This window comes from Podarcis liolepis (genome assembly GCF_965112155.1).
Source record: "Podarcis liolepis genome assembly, chromosome: 11".
Taxonomy (NCBI): domain Eukaryota; kingdom Metazoa; phylum Chordata; class Lepidosauria; order Squamata; family Lacertidae; genus Podarcis; species Podarcis liolepis.
In genome coordinates this window covers 33,411,069-33,432,918 of record NC_139565.1, presented here as the reverse complement: position 1 = coordinate 33,432,918, position 21,850 = coordinate 33,411,069, and the positions used below count along the sequence as shown (strand labels likewise).

General features: G+C 45.6%; 1 protein-coding gene across 1 annotated transcript in view; it reads right to left on the bottom strand.

Moving 5' to 3' along the window:
• The window catches only part of EDIL3 (EGF like repeats and discoidin domains 3), a 247,658-nt gene that overhangs the window by 56,646 nt on the left and 169,162 nt on the right, over nucleotides 1-21,850 (bottom strand). Inside the window, exons 7-8 of the mRNA XM_083465367.1 lie at nucleotides 15,684-15,839; nucleotides 13,984-14,128 (exon numbers count right to left, since the gene is read on the bottom strand). Coding sequence (XP_083321493.1) covers nucleotides 13,984-14,128; nucleotides 15,684-15,839 — 301 coding nt within the window. The remainder of the gene's footprint in view (nucleotides 1-13,983; nucleotides 14,129-15,683; nucleotides 15,840-21,850) is intronic.

Sequence of the window (21,850 nt, the reverse complement as noted above, 5' to 3'; positions counted from 1 at the left end):
AAAGCCACATTCACTTTAAAGTTGAGCTGAGGTGTGTACATTTGAGACAGCCATTGGTGACGCTTCATGAATGTGTGGTGCTGGAGCGTGGAAACAAAGCAGGTAATGTGCATCAGATGAAGACACCCCGCCCCCTCTGTGGTGTGGATAACAGCATGCAAACACAACCTACAACACAGCAGGGGGAAAAGGCCTACCTGCGTTTTAAGCCACTATTGTGTCTATAGCCTAATATGCCCCCGTTTTATGGCATCTCTCTTCCCCCACCTTATACTTGCTTTCCCCACAGGATGTGAGTGGTGAAGCAACATCTTTTTGTATTTCTGAAGTCTGTTATTTGTAGGTTTTCTAAGGACTGCTATTGATTTTCAAGGGCATTTCTCCTTGGGAACTGCATTTCATTTTTAGCATTTCTCCAGATTTAAAAAAAAAGCTGAGGCATTCTGAGACAGACGGAGACTAAAATGGTAGCAGTAATATACACAGACAGTAATATGTGAATTTAAAATTCTGAAACTCCTACACCACCTACAATTTAAGTGACTATGAAGCCAAGCTGAAATGGTAAAGGAAACTTAATTGAACTTTCTTTTTTTTAAGCCGTCCCTTGCCTAAGTCCAGGTAAACCACTGTAAAGATCCCCCAGCCAGCAATTTATCATCCCTTTATACAATCAATTCAAGAGCCCAACAATAAATAACTTTAAACATAAAGGTTTATGCTATTTTTAAAAAGATGGTGGTCCATTAATGACAAGAACGGCTTGAAGCCAGCTATCCTACTTCTGAAATCAAAGTGTGTGGATATTTATTCATTCAAGGATGTACAAAGTGTAAGGACTATATTTTGACTGCAGCTCCATACTTGGGGGTTTATATTGCAATGGCATGGGATATAAGGAAATATTTAATTGCTTCAACTGTCCCACACCAGTAAATGGTATCTTATTCTGACATACAAATGGCATTTTACTGAACCTGATGCCAGCTATGATGTTGCTGGCCTCCAGCTTCAATGAGCTCCAGACTGCATGGCCTACGGACAGGGATGAGGGGACTGCAATACTGTGACAGAAGCCTTGATTTAAGTGCTTCCCTGGTTCTTCTCAGTAATCCTGCTCTCTGGTGGTTGTTTTTTGTTACATTTATTTATTTATTTATTTTAAAAAAGATATTTATTGAAATTTTTTTTAAATTACAGGAAAAAAACACAGCAGAAAAAGAGAAAAAAAGAGAACAAAGGAAAACAAACCACATCACACAATGTAGGTTCAAAAAACAAACAAAAATACACCACAAACAGATAAAAACAAATCCATCATTCTTGAATCTTCAACTTTCATTACCTTCATTCTTTGACCTCCTCCTCCTCCCTTTTTTTGTATCTTAGTTATTAATTGTCAGGGATTCAGAGACAGAGGCACAGGTGGGGGGGGGGGGAGACGGAGAGCGATGAGGAAGAATCCCAGGACAGTGAGGAGGAGGATGACAATGACTTGAGGTCTTCCATGAGTCTCTCAAGTGAATCGGAGGATTCCCAGGAGGGGGCGCCCCTAGTCAGGACAAGGGGGGTCACAGGGGGGACCTGCCAGGAGCAGGGAAGCAGCAGGGAGACCCCGAGTGGGAGTGGGAGATCGGGGCCGGCTTCCCAGAAGGAATGAAGTGAAGAGAGGGGAGTTCCCAGTGTGACACACGGAGCGGAGCAGGAAAGAGACAGGGGAAGGAGATCGAGGCAGGACGTCCTGCCGGAAGAGGCGGAGAGTAGTACAGGGAGTAGTGTAAGTGTCAAGAGGAAGGTCAGGGGTAGCGAACGCGCGCCAAGTTCAAATGTGGAGGCGCGCGGAAATGGAGAAAGCCCGGAGGAGGAGCCTAGCCCCAAAGCACGAAGGAGGGGGGAACAGGCATCTGAGGAATCCGCTTCAGGAGAGAGCAGGAGGGAAGGAACCCAGGGGGGCAGAAAGACCCTGCGGAAAAGGAAAGACAGGAAGAGGTGGTCTAGCACAAGCCTCTTAAGCTGGTGTAGAGGCGGGGCCGACTCAGAGGGGACTTCAAATGTCTAGGGTTAAGAGACGCGGGGCTGCGCGCCTCGGTTGTGGAACCGTTAATGAACTGCAATAAACATCCTTGTATATAAGAAGAGCTTGGCGTTGGTCTTTTGTGAGCTGAGACCTGAGGCAGCCTCTGACAGTAAGTCCCCTCTCTAAAGTACGCAAAATTTTTTTTGCACAGCTCATGAAGTTTGGCAGCCATGAGTATGGAGCAGCAGATAGCTGAGCTACGCAACGCAGTCTCCCAGCTTACCACTGAGGTAGTGGTCTCCCAGAAGAAGGGGGAAGAGGCGGAAAAGCGGTGCCAAGATCTGCAAGCCAGGTGGGATCATGCATGCCAAGTGGGGTTCCCGGGGACCAAAGCTGCTGGAGTAGCACTGGGCAGACGGGGAGGCAACTTGGTGGCCCACTTCGATGGGAACCTGAAGCAGTACCCCAGTTTTCGAGCAGACGTACAATATGCGTTGCATTTGCTTCGCGACGACTTTAAAGATGAGGAGGAGAAGTTGGGTTTCATTGTGTCCCACTTGCATGGGGAAGCGAGAGCTTGGCTGCGCAATCTGTGGCGCGAGGATTGCCCTGCTCGAAGGGACTCTGATGAATTTATCAAATGCATGGACGCTTGCTTCCAGTCTAGCGTGAATGTGGATGTAGCACGCCAGCAGATCCATGGTTTAAGGCAAGGCAAGGCTTCAGTACGTCAGTACCATGCTCGCTTTTTCGCCTTGCTGAATGTGCTGCGATGGGAGAAAGATTCTCTGGCTGTCAGAGACTTATTTTGGGAGGGGCTCTCTGGCCCTGTGAAAGATGAACTGGCAAGGGGGGACAGACCTAAAACCCTGGCAGACGTGGTGCAGCGAGCGCTTGCCATTGGAGTACGCCATGAAGAACGCCCTTGGCGCAATGAAGGGGGTAGCCAGCTTCCCACACCGTCTAGAGTGCCTCCTTTGTTTCCCAGAGATCCAGGACGTACGTGTCTCCCACCTCAGCTGCAGGCAGGGGAGGAACCGATGGAACTGGGGAGTGCAAAGGCTCAGTCAGTGGCCGGAGCCCCAGCGTCCGGAGCAGTCAAGACAAAGCCTCCTAGAGGGAACAGGAAGTGTTACGTCTGTGACAGTGCGACACACATGGCCAAAGAGTGTCCCCAGAGGCTCCGGCAGCACACTGCAGCCTTGGCAACAGTAACTGCAGCAGCACAGCATGAAGAGCAGTTTCAGGGAAACGACAATGCCTGGTTGGAAGCAGCAATGCTGGGGCACAGCCAGGCGAGTCAGTAGGGCAGTCCCCAGCGCTTTTGCAGCCTACAGACCCCCTGCCACCCAAGCCTGTAGTACAGCTCACTGCAACTCTCCAGCTACCTAATGGACGCACCCTGGAAGTCCCCATTACAATTGACAGTGGGAGCAACGCAGACTTTGTAGGGGTGCAGTTCGTCAAGCAGCATCGCATAGAGCTTCTGCCAGCCACGCTGCCATTGAACGTTGTCACAGTGGATGGCAGGAAGCTGCTGGGGGGGCAAGTGGTACAACAGACGCCGCCCATGGTGATGCAGATTGGCAATCACCGAGAAGTCATCAGTTTCAACGTCACCCGCCTGTCAGACACGCCTATAGTGTTAGGCATGAGTTGGCTGGATAGGCACAGCCCAACCATGGCGTGGTACCAGCGGCAGCTCACCTTTGGCTCGTCCTACTGCGCGCAGCATTGCATCCAGACCGGTCAAGAGGAGGAGGGCCAAGAGGAGGGGCAGCAGCTGAGGCTCAGCATGGCGCAAGCAGTACCCCTCAAGTACAAGGGGTTTTTGGAGGTCTTCTGCGAGAAGGAGGCAGACCAGTTGCCACCCCACCGGCCCTACGACTGCGCAATTGACCTCTTGCCAGGGACAACGCTACCGACTACGAAGCTGTATTCCATGTCCGAGGATGAGATGCAGGAGCTCAGGGAGTTCATAGATCACAACTTGCAGTGGGAATTCATCCGAGAATCAAAGGCAGCAGGGGGCAGTCCTGTATTTTTCGTGAAGAAGAAGGACACGCCCCAAAAAAGGCTGATCGTAGACTATCGCTTCATAAACTCGAAGACAAAGCCTGCCGCCTTTCCCATGCCCAAGATTGACGACCTGCTTGGGACGGTGCGGAGAGGGAAGATCTTCACCAAGTTGGATCTCCGCGGCGCATACAATCTCATACGCGTGCGAGAGGGTGATGAGTGGAAGACGGCCATGTTCACGCCGTTGGGCACCTACGAATACAGAGTTATGCCGTTTGGTCTCCAAAATGGCTCCCACTTTTTCCAAGCTTTTATGCATCACGTGCTAGCGGGACTCCTCTACAAGAAGTGCGTATGTTTCCTCGACGATATTCTGATCTTCTCGGAATCGCCGGAGGCGCACGAGAGCGACGTTAAGGAGGTCCTGCAGAGGCTACGGGAGCACAGGCTCTACGCCAAGCTGGAGAAGTGCCAATTCGACGTGACGGAGGTGGATTTCCTGGGCTATAGGCTGTCCGACAGGGGACTAGCCATGGACAGCGCCAAGGTCCGCGCGGTGTTGGACTGGAAGAGCCCGCGAACTCGAAAGGAGGTCCAGAGGTTCATCGGCTTCGCCAACTTTTACCGCAAGTTCATCAGGGGTTTCGCCAGGGAGACGGCGGCTATCACGGACACTCTCAGCTCCAAGAAGAAGAAGTTCACCTGGACGGACCAGGCGGAGCAGTCCTTCAGGAGACTTAAGAGTCTCTTCGCGTCCGAAGAACAGCTGTTACACGTGAATCCCGGCAGGCCCATGAGGGTGGAGACTGACGCGTCTGACAGAGCGGTGGGGGCCGTCCTCTTGCAGGAAGACCTGCAGGGGAACTGGAGGCCCTGTGCTTTCTACTCCCGGAAGCTCAGCAAGTCGGAACAGAACTACACCATCTGGGACAGGGAGCTGCTGGCCATCCACGCAGCTTTCAAGGCGTGGAGGCACTTCCTCATCGGAGCCAAGCACACCGTGCAGGTCCGCACGGACCACAAGAACCTAGAGTACTGGCGCACGGCGAAGCTACAGAGCCAGAGGCACATACGCTGGGCGGAGTTCTTTGCGGATTTCGATTTCAGGATAGAGTACATCCCAGGCGACAACAATGTCATAGCAGATGCGCTCTCCAGGAAACCGCAGTATCTCGAGGAAGCGGCACCGGCGGCAGCCAGGCACATTTTTGCACCACAGGCATGGGCGTGCGCTTCAGCCGCTGTGGACCTGGAGGCGGTGCGACGCGCGTTGCAGGCGGATCCGTTCGCACAGTCCAAAATGGAAGAGGTGCGGAGAGGCACGGCGAAGGACGACGAGTTCCAGATACGCGACGGCCTGCTGACCCGTAAAGGTGCTCTCTATGTTCCGGGAGACGATCTCCGCGTGAAGGTTCTGCAGCAGTTGCACGACGCACCCAGCGCTGGCCACTTCGGCAAGGAGAAGACGACGGAATTGGTGGCCAGAGACTTTTGGTGGCCCCAGATGCGAGGGGAGGTCGCGGAGTACGTCGCCAGGTGTGACACATGCCAAAGGTCCAAGCCAGTGCACCAGAAGCCAGCGGGACTGCTGGAACCGCTGGAGACGCCACTGCAACCGTGGGAGCGTGTGGCGCTGGACTTTGTCACTGATCTGCCCAGTTCGCGAGGCAAGACGGCGGTGCTTGTGGTTGTAGACCTGTTCACCAAGATGGCGCATTTCATTCCTTGCGTGAAGGTGGCGACAGCGGAGCAGACCGCCAAACTGTTCATCGACCACGTGTTCAAGGTGCATGGCTTGCCACGGTCCATTCTGTCCGACAGGGGACGCCAGTTTGTGTCCAGCTTCTGGCAGAAGCTCCTAGGGATTCTGCACGTCAAAATCAACCTGTCGTCGGCGAGACATCCGCAGACCAACGGCCAAGCGGAGAGGGTCAACGCGATCATGCAGCAGTACCTGAGATGTTACGCCAATCAGCGACCCGCGGCTTGGGTGGATTACCTGCCGATGGCTGAGTTTGCCTACAACAACACGAAGCACGCGTCGACGGGGGTGATGCCGTTCTTCGCTAACAATGGACGGCATCCCAGAACCTTCCCGGGGCTCGTAACGACGGGGGAGGGGGCGCCACAGGAAGCCGACCATTTCGCAGCCGAATTGCAAGAGGTCCACGACGAGACATTTGGAGCTCGCCAAACAGGCCTATAAGGTGCAGGCAGACAGACACAGGAGGGAGGGGGAAGACATCCAGGTGGGAGACTGGGTATGGTTAGCGGCCCAAGCAATGCCGACCAAGTCGTTAGCTAAGAAGAAGCTAGGGCACAGGCAACTAGGGCCGTACCAAGTTGAGGCCAGGATCAATCCCGTAGCGTTTCGACTGGCCCTCCCCGAAGGTTCCAGAATGCACCCGGTCTTCCATAGGTCGGTGCTTACCCCTTACAGGGCCCCACACAGATTTCAGGAGTCAGGGACGGCACCAGAACCAAGCAGGGAGTCGCCCAAGAGGGGGAGGTCACCTAGGGACGAACCAGTCAACGAGGTCACAGAGATTCTGGACTCGAGATGGGGGGAAGAGGGAGTAGAATATTTTCTCGCCAGGGAGGGCGCCCCGGCCAGCGCCAACAGTTGGGTGCCGGACTACGCTTTGGACGAACCCCTCCTCAAGGACGAGTTCCATGCCCTTTTCCCACACAGGCCCATGCCAGCACAGTTTTTCGACGATTGGCTTTTTACGCCCACACTTTCCGCCAGCACCTTCCGAGGGTTCTCCTCTGCAGAGGGGACGACGCCAGAGTCGAGCCCTCCAAGGGGATCGTGTTCGGGGGTGGACACCGACCCTTCTTACTGGTGGGACGATCAACCAGAAGAGGACTGGCGCGCGAGGTGGCGGATGGGTCCTTGGCAAGCAGACCCCACCCAGGCAACAGGGGGAGGGGAGGACGTGAACATGTTGGGAGAGGACAATGGGTTCGAGCACACAAACAATGAACTGGAAGCAGAGGAGATCGACGTCGACGACCTGTGTCCGGCAGCGACCTCCGCAACGACGGAGCCCCCGGAACCTGCGCCCGAGCAGCGGGAGGGGGGAAGGGGGGGCTTCGAGGGGGGGATGGATGTCAGGGGTTCAGAGACAGAGGCACAGGTGGGGGGGAGACGGAGAGCGATGAGGAAGAATCCCAGGACAGTGAGGAAGAGGATGACAATGACTTGAGGTCTTCCATGAGTCTCTCAAGTGAATCGGAGGATTCCCAGGAGGGGGCGCCCCTAGTCAGGACAAGGGGGGGTCACAGGGGGGACCTGCCAGGAGCAGGGAAGCAGCAGGGAGACCCCGAGTGGGAGTGGGAGATCGGGGCCGGCTTCCCAGCAGGAACGAAGTGAAGAGAGGGGAGTTCCCAGTGTGACACACGGAGCGGAGCAGGAAAGAGACAGGGGAAGGAGATCGAGGCAGGACGTCCTGCCGGAAGAGGCGGAGAGTAGTACAGGGAGTAGTGTAAGTGTCAAGAGGAAGGTCAGGGGTAGCGAACGCGCGCCAAGTTCAAATGTGGAGGCGCGCGGAAATGGAGAAAGCCCGGAGGAGGAGCCTAGCCCCAAAGCACGAAGGAGGGGGGAACAGGCATCTGAGGAATCCGCTTCAGGAGAGAGCAGGAGGGAAGGAACCCAGGGGGGGCAGAAAGACCCTGCGGAAAAGGAAAGACAGGAAGAGGTGGTCTAGCACAAGCCTCTTAAGCTGGTGTAGAGGCGGGGCCGACTCAGAGGGGACTTCAAATGTCTAGGGTTAAGAGACGCGGGGCTGCGCGCCTCGGTTGTGGAACCGTTAATGAACTGCAATAAACATCCTTGTATATAAGAAGAGCTTGGCGTTGGTCTTTTGTGAGCTGAGACCAGAGGCAGCCTCTGACATTAATTATGGCAGTAAATCCTTTCCATATTTCATAATATTCTATCATTACATTACCTTAATCTGTTTTCATCTTATCTTATAGAAAACCTTAAAACTTAAATCTTATTTTTACCAACTTCTCATAACCATAATATTCTTGCCTAATTCATTAGACATTTTTGCTAGAGCCAAGTAATTACGTTCCAACATTTTTCTAACATTCATCAATTTTATAAACCAATCCTAGTAAAAAAAAAAGAGATAAAAACAATCCAATCTTCATCCAGCGTCCCTTCCTCCTGGTCCCGGGTTTTGTCAGTCCTTTTTATCCATTGATCTAGCGCATTAACCTGGTAACCTTATATCCGAGGCCCTTAAGTCTGTTCCATGTCCCTTCCGTGGCTCTTCTTCATATTCTCCTTTCACTCGTGGGAACTCCAGCTTAGTAATGTTTTTGACCCTTTTCAACAAATCAGCCCCTTTTCCAAAGTCCAGACTAAACTCCATGTAGTATTTAAAAACATGTTTCAGAATCCCTCCAAGATTAAGAGCCTCCACAGCCTCAAACATCTCACGGCCCATTGCCAGACTTGGAAAGTCCAAACATCCCTGTATAGGGGGGGGGGTCAATCCAACCCCCCATTTCAAGACCAGTCCAAACTTTATCTTTCCAAATCTGGCTTTTTCCAAGTTCATTTGTCAAATCCAAAAGTTCATGTTCCTGCAGGGCCACAGCTCCCTCCATCTTTGGCGCCCAAGATTCAGCAACATCCTCTTCTCTCATCTGTTCTGTCAGGGCACACTCCTGATCCAATTCCTGGGTGGGCTCCACATAGTTTCCCACTGCCTGTTCAAAAAATCTGACCGCATTAGTCATCAAATCCGTATTCTCATTTAACTGTTCCAGTAGGGCATTTATTTTACAGAGAGCACACAACAGAGCCTCTGAATACATTGCCCTACAAGGTCACAAGTCTATTCCCACGATTGTAATCTGTAACAGCTGCAAGCTCCCTGAAATTAGTTACAGTTTCACAGTCTCCCTCTAGGGGGGAAAACTTCTATTTGTTCTTTCTTTTAAGGACAAATCTAACAACAAAGTTTCCTTTTTGAGATATTATGTCAATATTTGTTCCTTTAAAATGTGAAAGGGAACAGTGGAGTCACTATGTTTCTCTTCTTAACTATCTGTCAAAAGTGTTTGTCTCTGGTCAATGAGCTTCAAACGTCAGTCCTGACACCCTGCTCTAGGATCAGGACGGTGGAAAGTTACTTTACTTTAAACTCACTTCTGCAGGTTTAAACAGTCCAAAAAAAGATCCCCTTCTTCTCCTTCTTCGGAAGGGGGGGGGGGTTCAACAATTTTAAATGATGAAAGTTAATCTTTTAGAGGCGATTTTCTGAGCTCTAGTTTACGTTGTCTTTGCTTTATTCTGTCTACAAAGAAACGGAAGGCTGACTTCCTGTTTAGACCTCCCCGTTTCAGTGCCAAATTGAAGTAAATTTTTAAGTCCAATTCCTTTCTGCTCGCAAATCCTTATTTAAAGTCCAATTGTCCAAAATTTAAGTACTCACGGGTGATTATTTTAGAAGCCAAATTGTCCCAGGAAAAAGGCAGCGCTCTCCGGCAACGGCTATGCGGCTTTGCTCCACAGAAAAAGAAGTTGACTCTCAGCACCGTGCCACTTCCCCCTCTTCGCTTCGGAGCCCGTTAGTGGGTTCCTTTGCGCGTTGGGGGGGCGCTAAGGGTGCCCGCCGAGTCCCATGGTCACAGGCTTCATCCGCCTGTGATTTTCCAAAGGGTCCCCGCTTCGCCGTAGCGGAAAAGACCCGCTTCGTGCGGAGCTAGTCCCTCCGGATCAGAGGGAGTCCGCCAGTGCCGATGGCGCCACCCCGGAAGTCCTTTTATATCCCATCTTCCTTCTAGTGAGCTCAAGGTGGCATACACCCCCCAACTCTTTTAATGTTATATTGTCACGGTCCAGTTCACGGGTGATCGAAGTCCCGGCAGGGAATGCGAGGACCAGGGGCAAGATGGCGGAGTGGGAGCAGGAACGGAAGTCCAGAAGCCAGGAGTCAGGAAGCCAAGAGTCCGAGGGTCAGAGAGCTGGGAGTCAAGAAGCCAAGGGTCTGAGGGTCAGGAAGCAAGGAGGCACGAAGTCAGGGGTCCGAGGATCAAGAAGCAGGGAGTCAAGAAGCCGAGGTTCAAGGATCAGGAAGCAAGAAGCCAAATGCAGCAAGGCAGGGAGCGTGTTGCTGTGGCAAAGAGCCAAAGGGAAATGCTGACCTTATATCCCTTCCTAGCTCTTGCCACCAGGTGCTATGAGTTACCAATCGGCCTTACCTGTGAGGCCGCGCCTTGAATCTTCAGAACAAACTTAGGAAGGCCCCAGTCCTGCAAAGTCCTATTGGTCACAGGGCCTGGCTCCTGCATGCACACCTGACATACATTCACAACAACCAGTGCTTTTTTCTGGGGGAACACAGGGGTATGCATACCCCTGAACATTTTGTGAATCTAAGTTTGGCCTCATTGAGGGGCAGTATTTCAGTACGAGTTGGAAATTGAGAGTACCCCTAAACATTTTTTTAAAAGAAAAAAAAAATCACTGACAACAACCATGTGAAACAGTTTAGACCAGGGGTTGTCAACCTGGTCCATACTGCTCACTAGTGGGCATTTCAGGATTCTAGGTGGGGGGGTAGAGGGTTCTACGGCACAAGCTGAATCCTCCTTCCATTGAGCACTGGTGGGCGATAAGGAAATTTTACCATTAAGAAAGATGCACTAGTGGGTGGTAGGTATAAAAAAGTTGACTACCCCTGGTTTAGACCCAAGGTCACTCATGAAGCTTCATAATCTGCATGGCCAATGTGAATGCTGTAATATGGTTTTTGGTGTAACTGATGTTTAGCTTTGTTGTTATTGTTGTTAATAGTGTTACATAGATGGTAATTGTTTTATTTGGGATTATTTTACTGATGATTTGTTAAGTACTCTATACAATTTATGCTGTATTTGTGATGTTCCATTCTGTTATTTTTATCTTTTGTTTGTAAGCAGCTTTGGGATTTATTTGAATAAAAAGCAGCATAGAAATAGAATCAATAATAATAATAATAATAATAATAATAATAATAATAATAATAATAACCAAGAGGGAATTTGATTCCTGGTCTCCCAGGTCCATTACCCTACAACACATTGGTGAGTCCACATTTCAAGACATTCGCTCCAAGGGGAAGATATGACACACTGAATGTTGACTGTGTCATTGCCCCCACAACCCACCTTAGCTTGAGCTATTTAGTCTGACTCAAGCATTGTGGGTTAAACTACAGAGCCTAGGACTTGCCAATCAGAAGGCCAGCGGTTCGAATCCCCGCGACGGGGTGAGGTCCTGTTGCTTGGTCCCTGCTCCTGCCAACCTAGCAGTCTGAAAGCACGTCAAAGTGCAAGTAGATAAATAGGTACCGCTCCGGTGGGAAGGTAAACAGCTTTTCCGTGCACTGCTCTGGTTTGCCAGAAGCGGCTTAGTCATGCTGGCCACATGACCCGGAAGCTGTATGCCGGCTTCGTCGGCCAATAAAGCAAGATGAGTGCTGTAACCCCAGAGTCAGTCATGACTGAACCTAATGGTTAGGGGTCCCTTTACCTTTACCAAGCACCCTTCAGATGTACCACTCACAGATTATACTATCAGATTCGTGGGGCCACACCAACTAACCTTGCCTCTGACAACAATCCCTCTGGCTTGCCTGACCCTTGGTGACTGCACATACAGCTTGAATGCCTGCAACAGGGAAGCCTTTGTGATGGCAAGGGCAGAACTACTGGGCTTGGCCCTACTTCTAGCTGACAAATTATTACAATTTTTAGAGAAGTGCTTCTGAAAACGGCTTCAGCATGGAAACTTATTGTGTTTCTATTTAAATAAGCTTCCAGATGGTTTCCATACTGATTTTTAATTTTCCTGTACATTCAGATGGGTTTGATGCAAGTCCTTTACAAGAAATATTTACAGCATTTTTATGATACCAAGTCTGCTGTGGTATTCCTTCCAAGAAGGGTCCACTAGACCTGATCCCCTGAAATTGATCAGACAGCTTGTTTATACTTCTTCTGCAAGGTGTCACCAATTCTTTGAGTAGCTTATCTTGGCAGTTGATTTGGAAATGTCAGTGCTGAACTGCTATAGTTTTCAGAATAATATTTCTTAAATATTTATGAAGTTTCATGATTTATGATTTTACCTATTTTTTACTGTAAATTGTTTGAAGACAATGTAGCAGAAAACAGCCCATGAATTTAAAATATAATTAAAGAAATAAATTGAATATAGTTAACCAAATCAATTTAAATGTAAGCTAATTGCATGGAGAAGGTTTCTGTCAAAGTAAAGAACTCTTGAGGAATACTTGATATATTATGCTTGTGGGTGTACACCTTAAACCTCTTACATGCATGTCTGTAAAAGTATGTCTTAAATTGTGCTTTCAAAGATAAGGGGAAATGTATATACTAGGAAGCCAGAAATGGCCATAGCTCCTTGCTATATATATTTACAATCGAAACTACAAGTGAACTGCCATGTAGAATTTGTTCCATGGAAATCAATAGGATGTAAAAGTTTTTAAAATTCCCATTGATCTTATTTTCCTTAGCTGTGTTGAGCACCTTTGCAGGATATAAATTTAGACAGGAAATAACTTTAGTAAGTAAATAAAGAGGCCCTATTATGAACTGAGACACTCTATTGCATTTCATCCCAAACAAAGTTAGATCACCAGAAGCTAAAGAACATTCATTTATCCTTAAGCATAATTGTACTTATGTTCCAGCAATTGTTCTAGAGAGCCTGAGCACCATGACAGTTCAGAGGTATAATGACCTTGAAACAAGATGAGGCCCCTGAAATGGATTTACTTAGAAGCTTTCACAGTTCTTTGAGCAAAGCAATTCCTAGTCATTCTGGCAAGGACTTATTCTAAATTGTGCTCCTATGGATGGGAGACGCCACAAGAAGAAAATCTAATACACCAAAGCACCTGGACACAATTTTCTATTTACTTTCGAATCTATCTGTATTGGAAGAGGGCCACAGTGAGATTAATGCATTAACTTTTCATTTTGGAACTTGGTTTTGTTGTCACTTGAGGACCAGGAATTATGTAACACGGGCTGCTTTGATATATTACTAGTGCCCTGGCTGGCTGTTTGTATAGTAAGAAGGCAGTCATATAAAAATAATCTCCAAACAAATTTACTGTAGCAGTTGCCATATGAAAATAATGCTGGTACTTTGACAAAAAAACGGAGAATTTTATGTGTTTCATTGAATCTGCAAGGGAATGAAGCTTTTGTGCAAAAAGGAGCTGGGTCAGGCTTTACATTTTTGTGCTGTGACCCTTCCACACAAAAAACTTTGAAAGGGTTGATATTGGCTCCACTAGTTCATTTACTTCTGCTACAAGGCACAATGAAGGATTCTGTTCGAAAGCAACAAAACAAAATCAAATCAAATCTCATCAAATGCAACCAGGCTCAGCAGCAGACCTAATTTCACCTGGAAAGTTCTGGAAATGCAGTTAGAAAACTCTTGCAAGCCTCAAGTTTCTTATAGCCTACAGTCTCAATAAGCTGCATAAAGTAGAAGTTACTGACTCGTGACCCAACAGAGAATTCTGTGACTGCAAATGCCGACATGGCAGGTGCGGTTTTCAAAGTGCTGCAGTATCAGAAGATGCACCTGATAAACCTCTCTATGCTACCCAGTTATTAAAAGTAGTAAAACACAAACAATTCAAAACCACGTGTGTGTCTTTCAAAATGGTAATCAAATATAAATTTATGGGGTTTGGGAAGAGAAAGAAGAGGGGAGGGGATGTAGATAAGGGGAGGCTACCATTTCAGGTATATACAAACATCTCAAACACCAGCTAATTCTAGTAAATAAACAAACATATTTGACATTTGAAATATGTACATAGTTGTAGATAAATTCATAATGCTTTCAGGTATTGCTTAAAGTGACCTTTGTTGTTATTATAAGTATTGCAGGAACATACCTGATAATTCACAGCCAAGAAGTTCCATTCGCAAAGTGCAATGCCTTCTACAAACCTGAGGATATAATCGTATGTACTGAGATTTTATTGGTGGTGTGAAAGAATTTGCGTAAGGCGTATTATTATCCACGTTCCCACGGAACACCTATGACAAAACACAACAGATTGTAAAAGGCATTTGAATGGCAATATGGGCCAATAAAGTTCATGATTACATACAATTATTTAGTGTCAGCAGAAGCTCTGCTGTCCTCATTTGATGGATGTGGCAGGAGTACAACAAAATGCAACTGAAGATGGGTGAATACAGGCAACCTACCATTAAGGAAGCGGGGAATATCCTGCCAAGTAGTGGTGAGAATTGTACCATTCCTTTGTTTCCCTGGATTTCTAATTGGTGGGACATTATGGATGGAGTTTCATGCATATTTAGATACAGTAGTACCTTGGGTTAAAAAACTAAATTCATTCTAGAGGTCCGTTCTTAACCTGAAACTGTTCTAAACCTGAGGTACCACTTTAGCTAATGGGGCCTCCCGCTGCCGCCGCACCGCCGGAGCACAATTTCTGTTCTCATCCTGAAGCAAAGTTCTTAACCCGAGGTACTATTTCTGGGTTAGCGGAGTCTGTAACCTGAAGTGTCCGTAACCCGAGGTACCACTGTATCCACCTTGGTAAGTTCCACTCAGTAAATAGTTGTGTGCACACATCCATTGGTAAATAGTGGAACTGGAGTAGGGATAATGTGTGGCAGGGAAATAATAGCTCTTTGAGCAGTAGTAGTTTAGTTTGGATAAGGTCCTTAAGCAGGGCTGGGAATCATTTGAGTATATTAAGGATCTAAAACCTTTACAGGCACAGAGGTAAACATACCTCTGTGGTTCAAACTACACATGACATGAGACATTTGAGAATGGATATCCCAATAAACTTTTTAAATTTTAAAACGTGGGGGAGAAATCTGGATGTGGGCCATGGTGCAAGGGGAGTACAACTCTTTTCTCCTGCACTACGGCCCTGATCCAAATTGCTCCTCCATCCCCACAACTGCTATTAAAATATAGAGGAGAAAACATATCAGCAATATTTGGAGCGCTAATAGTGCTCTGCAGTGGAATCTGGATTAGGTATCCTTGCTGCAGGGATGAAGGACTTGCTCCTTCTCCTCTCCCCCCTTGTGATAGCCCCAATCCAAATCACTCCACCAAATGTTTTTACGAGAAGAGAAATTGTGTTGAGACATAATTTGTGTGTCTGCCCTTCTATACATCTCTTCTTAAGAGTTACGTGGAATGGGCTACTTTGCATTTAGGGTTTTTAATTTTTTTAAATTGTGTCTGCAATAGTTTTAGTAGTATGGTATGTCGTGCTGCTGAAATAATATTGTCCTTTCACGGCTTAACCAATTGCCAACATAACAAAACTAAATGGAGAGCAGACAAGTAATTACTGGTCAGCTAATTAAAATGAAAACCATTTAAATATAAGAAACAGAATTATTATAGCCTTGCAATGCTATATTTATAAAACAATCAAAGTAGAGGAAAGTCTTACTCAAATGTCGACTTATTCCAGTATTTCCCAGAATAAAATCTATCAAGGAAAAAAGTCTCAATAAACCCACTTTCTGCTATAAGGCAATAAAATCCCTTCACTAAATTGCTATTTAAAATGCTTTTATACTGATGACAATGACTTACCATATCTTCAGTTGTGCCTTTCACTTTGTATGTTGCCCATAATTTCCCATCATTACTATATGCAATTTTGTATGATTTTATATATTCTGGGCTTCCGATTCTCTTGGCACCTTGAGTTATAACACCAGTGATTCTCATCTTCCTCTGCAGGTTTATCTGAAATTATAATAATGTGTTATCAGTGACCACCAATGGTGGGATGATTGGTATTATGATGCTTCATTTAGATTTTGGTAAAATGTCTGCTTTGGCTGCATTTCTCTAATATACCGAACTTCCATCTGTCTGAGGCTTCATTTGGGCTAGAGATTAGCTCTAAAAGAGAGAACACTGTATTCATTTCAGAGGAGATTAGATACTAAAGCGGGGATGGGGAAACTGTGGCACTGCAGATGTTGCTGGAATTCAACTCCCATCAGCCCTAGCCAGCGTGGCCAAGGGCCAGAGATGACGGGAAGACTAGTTCAGCAACATCTGCGGGGCCACCTGTACTAAAAAATAATCTTTCTTACAATGTTTTTCAGTTGCAAGTAAATAAATGCAGGTATAGGGAATAATATAGAATAAAATCTCTTTTACAAGTTGATTTCCAGTCTGGCAATCAGGTTCATGTTGTGTTCACTGGTATTACTCCTGGAATTTGCTGTTTAATCTCATTTCAAGAAACCCCCCCAAAACAAACAAACATAGTATGCACAAATGCATTATGTCCCCTAGGAGATGAAGGACGGCTAAAGAAACACAGCTCTCTGTACAAATTCTCAACGCCAAGGATCCCCCAAGTGGTCAATACTGACTCCCTGGGTTCAATGAAACAGTGCGGGGTGGGGGGTGGAATAAAGATCTACGGGTTGAAAAGGGCCTGAGGCGGGAAAGAAGTTTATGATGTACAGTATAGTGCAAAAAATAACAATCAAGAACTATGCGCCTCAAAAATGTAGCTCCAGCGTGTATTCTTATTCTTATTTATTAAACTTCTGTACCGCCCTTGACCCAAGGATCACATGATGGTTTACAATATAAAAACACAAAAATACACAGCATGATAGGAAGCAAAACAATACTTTCCACAATACTTTCCAATGAGGAATTTCTGTATTTAAGAGATATTTTTACTAATTTATTAATTGAGGTTATAGAGAGATATTCCTTGACTACGAGCCTAAGGATTTGGATTGGCGTCGATTACAACTTCATAAGCTCATCAAGCAGCCACTGAAGTGCTTAGGAAACCCTGCTTTGGTGCCGCATTGTGGAGTTCTCCCATTCAGGGTTCTCCTTAGTCAGCCATGCCTTCCTCCCTGATCACTGCCAAGCTTCAGGGGCGCTGAACAAGATGCCTTCTGGCAAAGCATAATTATTCCTAAATCATGACACCCTGACTGCTCTCCCCTCTCTGCTGGCAGTTTCTCCCTTCCCACCCGCCTGCTGTTGCCCTGGACACTCTGCTTCCTCCATTAGAGGAAAGAAACATTAGAAATGGCCCCTTTCTCTCCCCCCGCCCCATTTAAATATTTACAATTTGGGTCAGGCAGTTTGATGAATTGTTCAGAGAAGTGCCAACCAAACCTACAATCTTCATTGTCTGAGAGTGCCAATGAGCTGCCCACCTAAGCCCTCATCTACTGCCACTGTCTCTGGCAATTTTGGGGGCCTCATGGTTTGGGGCCCTGAATATATATCCCAGCCCTAATGGCACCAAATTGTCATCATCATCAGAATACATTCCATTGGGAGGACAACTGTGCCCTTCAAAGGTGGTATATCCCTCACTTAATAAATAAAACAAGTATTCCATTCTATGACCTGTGAGCATGCTCAATACTCATTGGGCTGTCCTGCCAAAAAAATAAATAAATGTATGCATGTTTGCAAATCTTTGGGTTTCTCCAACCCTGTTGATATCTCCCTTTTGTGTGTGGATGTTGCTACTTTAACTGCAAAATGATCAATAGTAAGATCTGAACTTTGGAAATATAGTTATTTTCATGTTATTCACTGAGGAAAATACACTATTTACTGTAGATTCCAGCGTAGAAGACGACTTTTTAACCCCGGAAGCAGCAGCAGGGGTGGCGGGCTCTGCTCCGTGCCGGGCAGCTTTCTCCCGGCGCAGAGCTGCCCAACGTTTTAGGCGACTGGGCTTATAAGACGAACCCCCAAATTGCAGCTGCCAATTTGGGGGGTCGTCTAATATGCCCAGTCGCCTAATACGCCTGAATCTACGGTATTAGTAATCCAGCTTCTGATGTGTATAAGGTTCCATGTTACTCACAAACAGTGCTTTTTCCTGGGGGTACGCAGGGGTACGCATACCCCTAAATATTTTGTGAATCTAAGTTTGGCCTCATTGGGGGGATAGTATTTCAATATGAGTAGGAAAATGAGAGTACTCCTAAGCATTTTTTTAAAAGAAAAAAAAAGCACTGGTCAGAAAAGAAACAAAGCCATGTCTTCCAGCTATGTGGAGAGCACAATTGGTTACTTGTCTACTTAAATACACATTTTTCTCTATGTAAATATGCTTGGGTCTCACTGCCAAAATAATAATGGTTCTTTGTAAGTTCTATGAAATAAAAATTGGAAATTTTGTCTAGGTTCTTTTTATAATTCTGCAAAACAAAGTTGGTTAGGAATCAGGACTCCCTCTTATTTCCCTCCAATGATTAAATCTGTTCTACATTTTGGAGCAACCAAACAAGTAAAAATGTAAATAGTCTCACAGGGTAAAGAAATAACACACGGTTAAAAGTTTGTGTTTAGCTATTCCAATGAAATGCCTTCTTTTTCTCTGCAAGTGAAAAGAATGCAAATGGTGTATGTTTCATATTCACCAAAACACAAAGGTTGTTTGATTTATGACCCATAAGAAATAGTATGTTAGATGATTGGTTATCCAAACAAAGCATAATTATTCCTAAATTCCCTACCAGCTCCTTTGACTTCTGGGAATAAATTAACCTAAATTTACAACTTTATGAAGGAATGGAAAGGAGAAAATTCTGGTCATGCCTTTTTCAATACTGATTTTTAAAGAAGTAATACATTTTCAACTGTGTTTATTGTTTGCTGCTTATTGTTTATATATGGTAGCTTATTTTCATCCTTGTAGCGTAATTGTTTTTAACATCCCTGCCACATATAATTTGCATGGTAACAGTTAACAGAACCATGCAACTGTTTCAGAAACTCTGTTGTAGCAATGGGTTTTGAACAACATTCCTTGCAAAACACTGTTGTATTAGAGCTCTTCTTCTTTATTTATTGCCAAAAGCAATGAAAGATAAGTGCCTGAATTGGATGGAAGATTAGGAGGAAGCGTTTAATTTAATCCTCACAACCCATCTCCTGATTTCTCTCAATTTTAGCCAAAACAAACACCCACCCTTAAACAAGTAAATGTGTAATTCTATACATGTCAACTCAGATGTAAGATCTGATGAGTTCAGATGGACTTACTTCCAGGTAAGTGTATGGGATGGGATGGGGGATACCTCAGACTCACCTAGAACAGTCCAATCCTGTTGAAATGAATATGGCCTACACTAGGGAACAATTTGCACTTCCCTTGCACTACCTTTGAACTTATTTCTGTAAAATCTTCTGTACAATTATCTGTAGCTACACTTGTTGTTTCTCTCCCTTCCCCACCACTGCCCAGCCAATTTAAGACATGAAGTCCCAAGGAAAGCAAGCTTACAATGCAACTTTAGACAGATCTGCTCAGAGGTTAAATGCCACTTATTCCAGTGAATCTTTCTCCCTGGGCAAGTGTGTATAGGATTTATGCAGTAATGGAGCTTGATTTTAAGCATTTCAGGGATTACAAAATCCAGCACTTCAATAGGTGACTTTGGGGGGGGGAGGGGGGAAAAACAAGCTTGATTAAGTTTGCCATCCTATATCTACTTGTCTAGGAGTATGCAATCAGTAGGATTTACTTCTGACGACTGCACTGTAAGATAGTATATGAAGTGCATTTAAGAAATTCTTGTGACTAATGTGAGCCTGGGAAAGTATTTGGGATATGCACATAGAGTTTGAAAGATGGGGGAAATAGGATGATGAAATATGAATATAGCAATCCAACAACTGAGAATCCCAGTGGCTGCATATAGCACTGTTGTGTACCCACCAAGTCTTCTGAGGCCGTTCTTCAAGCTACATCTCTAAACCCTACTAGAAGTCTGTACATCAAAGTAAATGAACCTCTGGAGCAAGCAAGCAAGCATCAGTGTGGCATAAGAAGCTTGTATTAATAACAACAAATCTGGACAACACACACAGAAGTACTTATAGGAACACATACAGAGTCAGACCTTTGTTTCATCTAACTCAGCATTAGCTACACTGAAAGGCAGTAGCTTCTAGGGTTTTTGTCTAGGGCTTTCCCCAGTCCTAACTGGAGATGTTAGGTATTGAATCTGGACCTTCTATAAGCAAAGCAGATTCTCCACCAGAGAGATACAGGTCTTTCCCTTTATATTTGCTTTGGGTGGGGGCTGTTATTTTTGTGAATCATGTTGAAATCTGAATGACTCGCAGTGAGACAGTATAACATTGCTATTGCAAAAATCTATTAGGCAGGGTAGTAGGACAATAATTCCCCGAAGATTAGAACAACAGATTTGAACAAAGAACCCCCAAGAATGAATATTATGCTGGTGAAATTTTGGTTTTTGGCACATGCACACAGAGGCAAAGTGTTTATAAGGAAGGTGGATATTCTGCAACCTTCATTATTTGGACGAAGAAGCCGTGCCACTTCAACAGCACTATGGGATGAGACTTAGTGCCACATGTGAAAACAATGCTATTATGTAACAAACTGTGTTCTACCACCCTTTATCTGTTGCTTTCCAGGCTTTAACAGCACTATCTGAGGAGTCAAATGGATTAAGTAGAAGGTCCCTGACCTCTGCAAAAGCAACATTCGATTAATTAAATCCTTACTTTCTCATATACTTTCACAAATGGAAAAATTAACATACTAGGGCTGAAACAAATATTTACAAATATTTGAAATGTGGTAAATCTTCCAATTTAACCTGGTTATTTCAAGCACAGCAATACTGTAACAGTAATATTTAACATTTTTTCAAAAAAATAATAAAAAGAGTGGTTATCTTCTTAGACACAGATGCCATGTAAGGTAGAGCTGGCTGCCAGTCAGACTATTAAGATCTGACTTGTAATTTTGGCCCTGGGATTTGGGAATCACAGGAGACTTGTTAGCTTGCTGAATAATTTATTCCAACAACCAGCAAATATGTAAAATATAGGAGTTAAACATTCACATGGAATCCTAAACATGGAATCCATTCTCTCCAGGTATTATTCACAGTCTGATTTTTTACCTGTTATGGACAGTGCAAATGGAGAAAAGTGTATTTCACCTTTTCTTCCATTTTAGGAATGAAATTCTCTCTTTGCTATGGCTCTTTGTCCATTATTTGTTTCACTTATAGTGGTCATATATATATTTTCTTTTTACTAATGCTCCCCACAAATGTATAAACACAGGAACTGCAGACTTTAGGCATTTGTCTTCTGTGTTCAAGTGGGGAGAGTGAGGGTGAGAGCACTAGCTTAACTTCTCCATCACCCTCCATGAGTTGGATGGAGGATATGATGAAGACAGACAACAGAGTAAATGAATACATCATACAGATGTCAGAGAAGAATCTTCACCAATATTTAAGAAAGAATAGCTGAGCGTCTTTTGAAGATGGCATTAGACAGAGCAGGCACACATACACAGGTCCATATGGTCTTTCCCACTATGGTTAGAGGTATTATATTCCTGTCTAAATTACTGTATACTAATTTTACTGTGCCAACTTGATGTTGGCAAGGTAAGGGGAGGAAGCCACAATGTTACGAAAGCATCAAACATGCCAACTGGACCCAAGCGCAGCAGCAGATAGATTAGCACCAAACAATTTGGAGACTCCATTTAAATTTCCCATGATGCTCTGAAATGATTCTACATTGGAGCATTGTAAGAAATTAACATGGAGATACAGGCTTCCTGGCATGGGAGCTTCAGGTCAGGCCCCAGCCCTGTTGGGGCCCCGAGCAGCTGCCTGAGGATGCTACATTCTGACGCCAGGGCTGATGCTCTACTGCAGGCATAGGCAACCTCGGCCCTCCAGATGTTTTGGGAC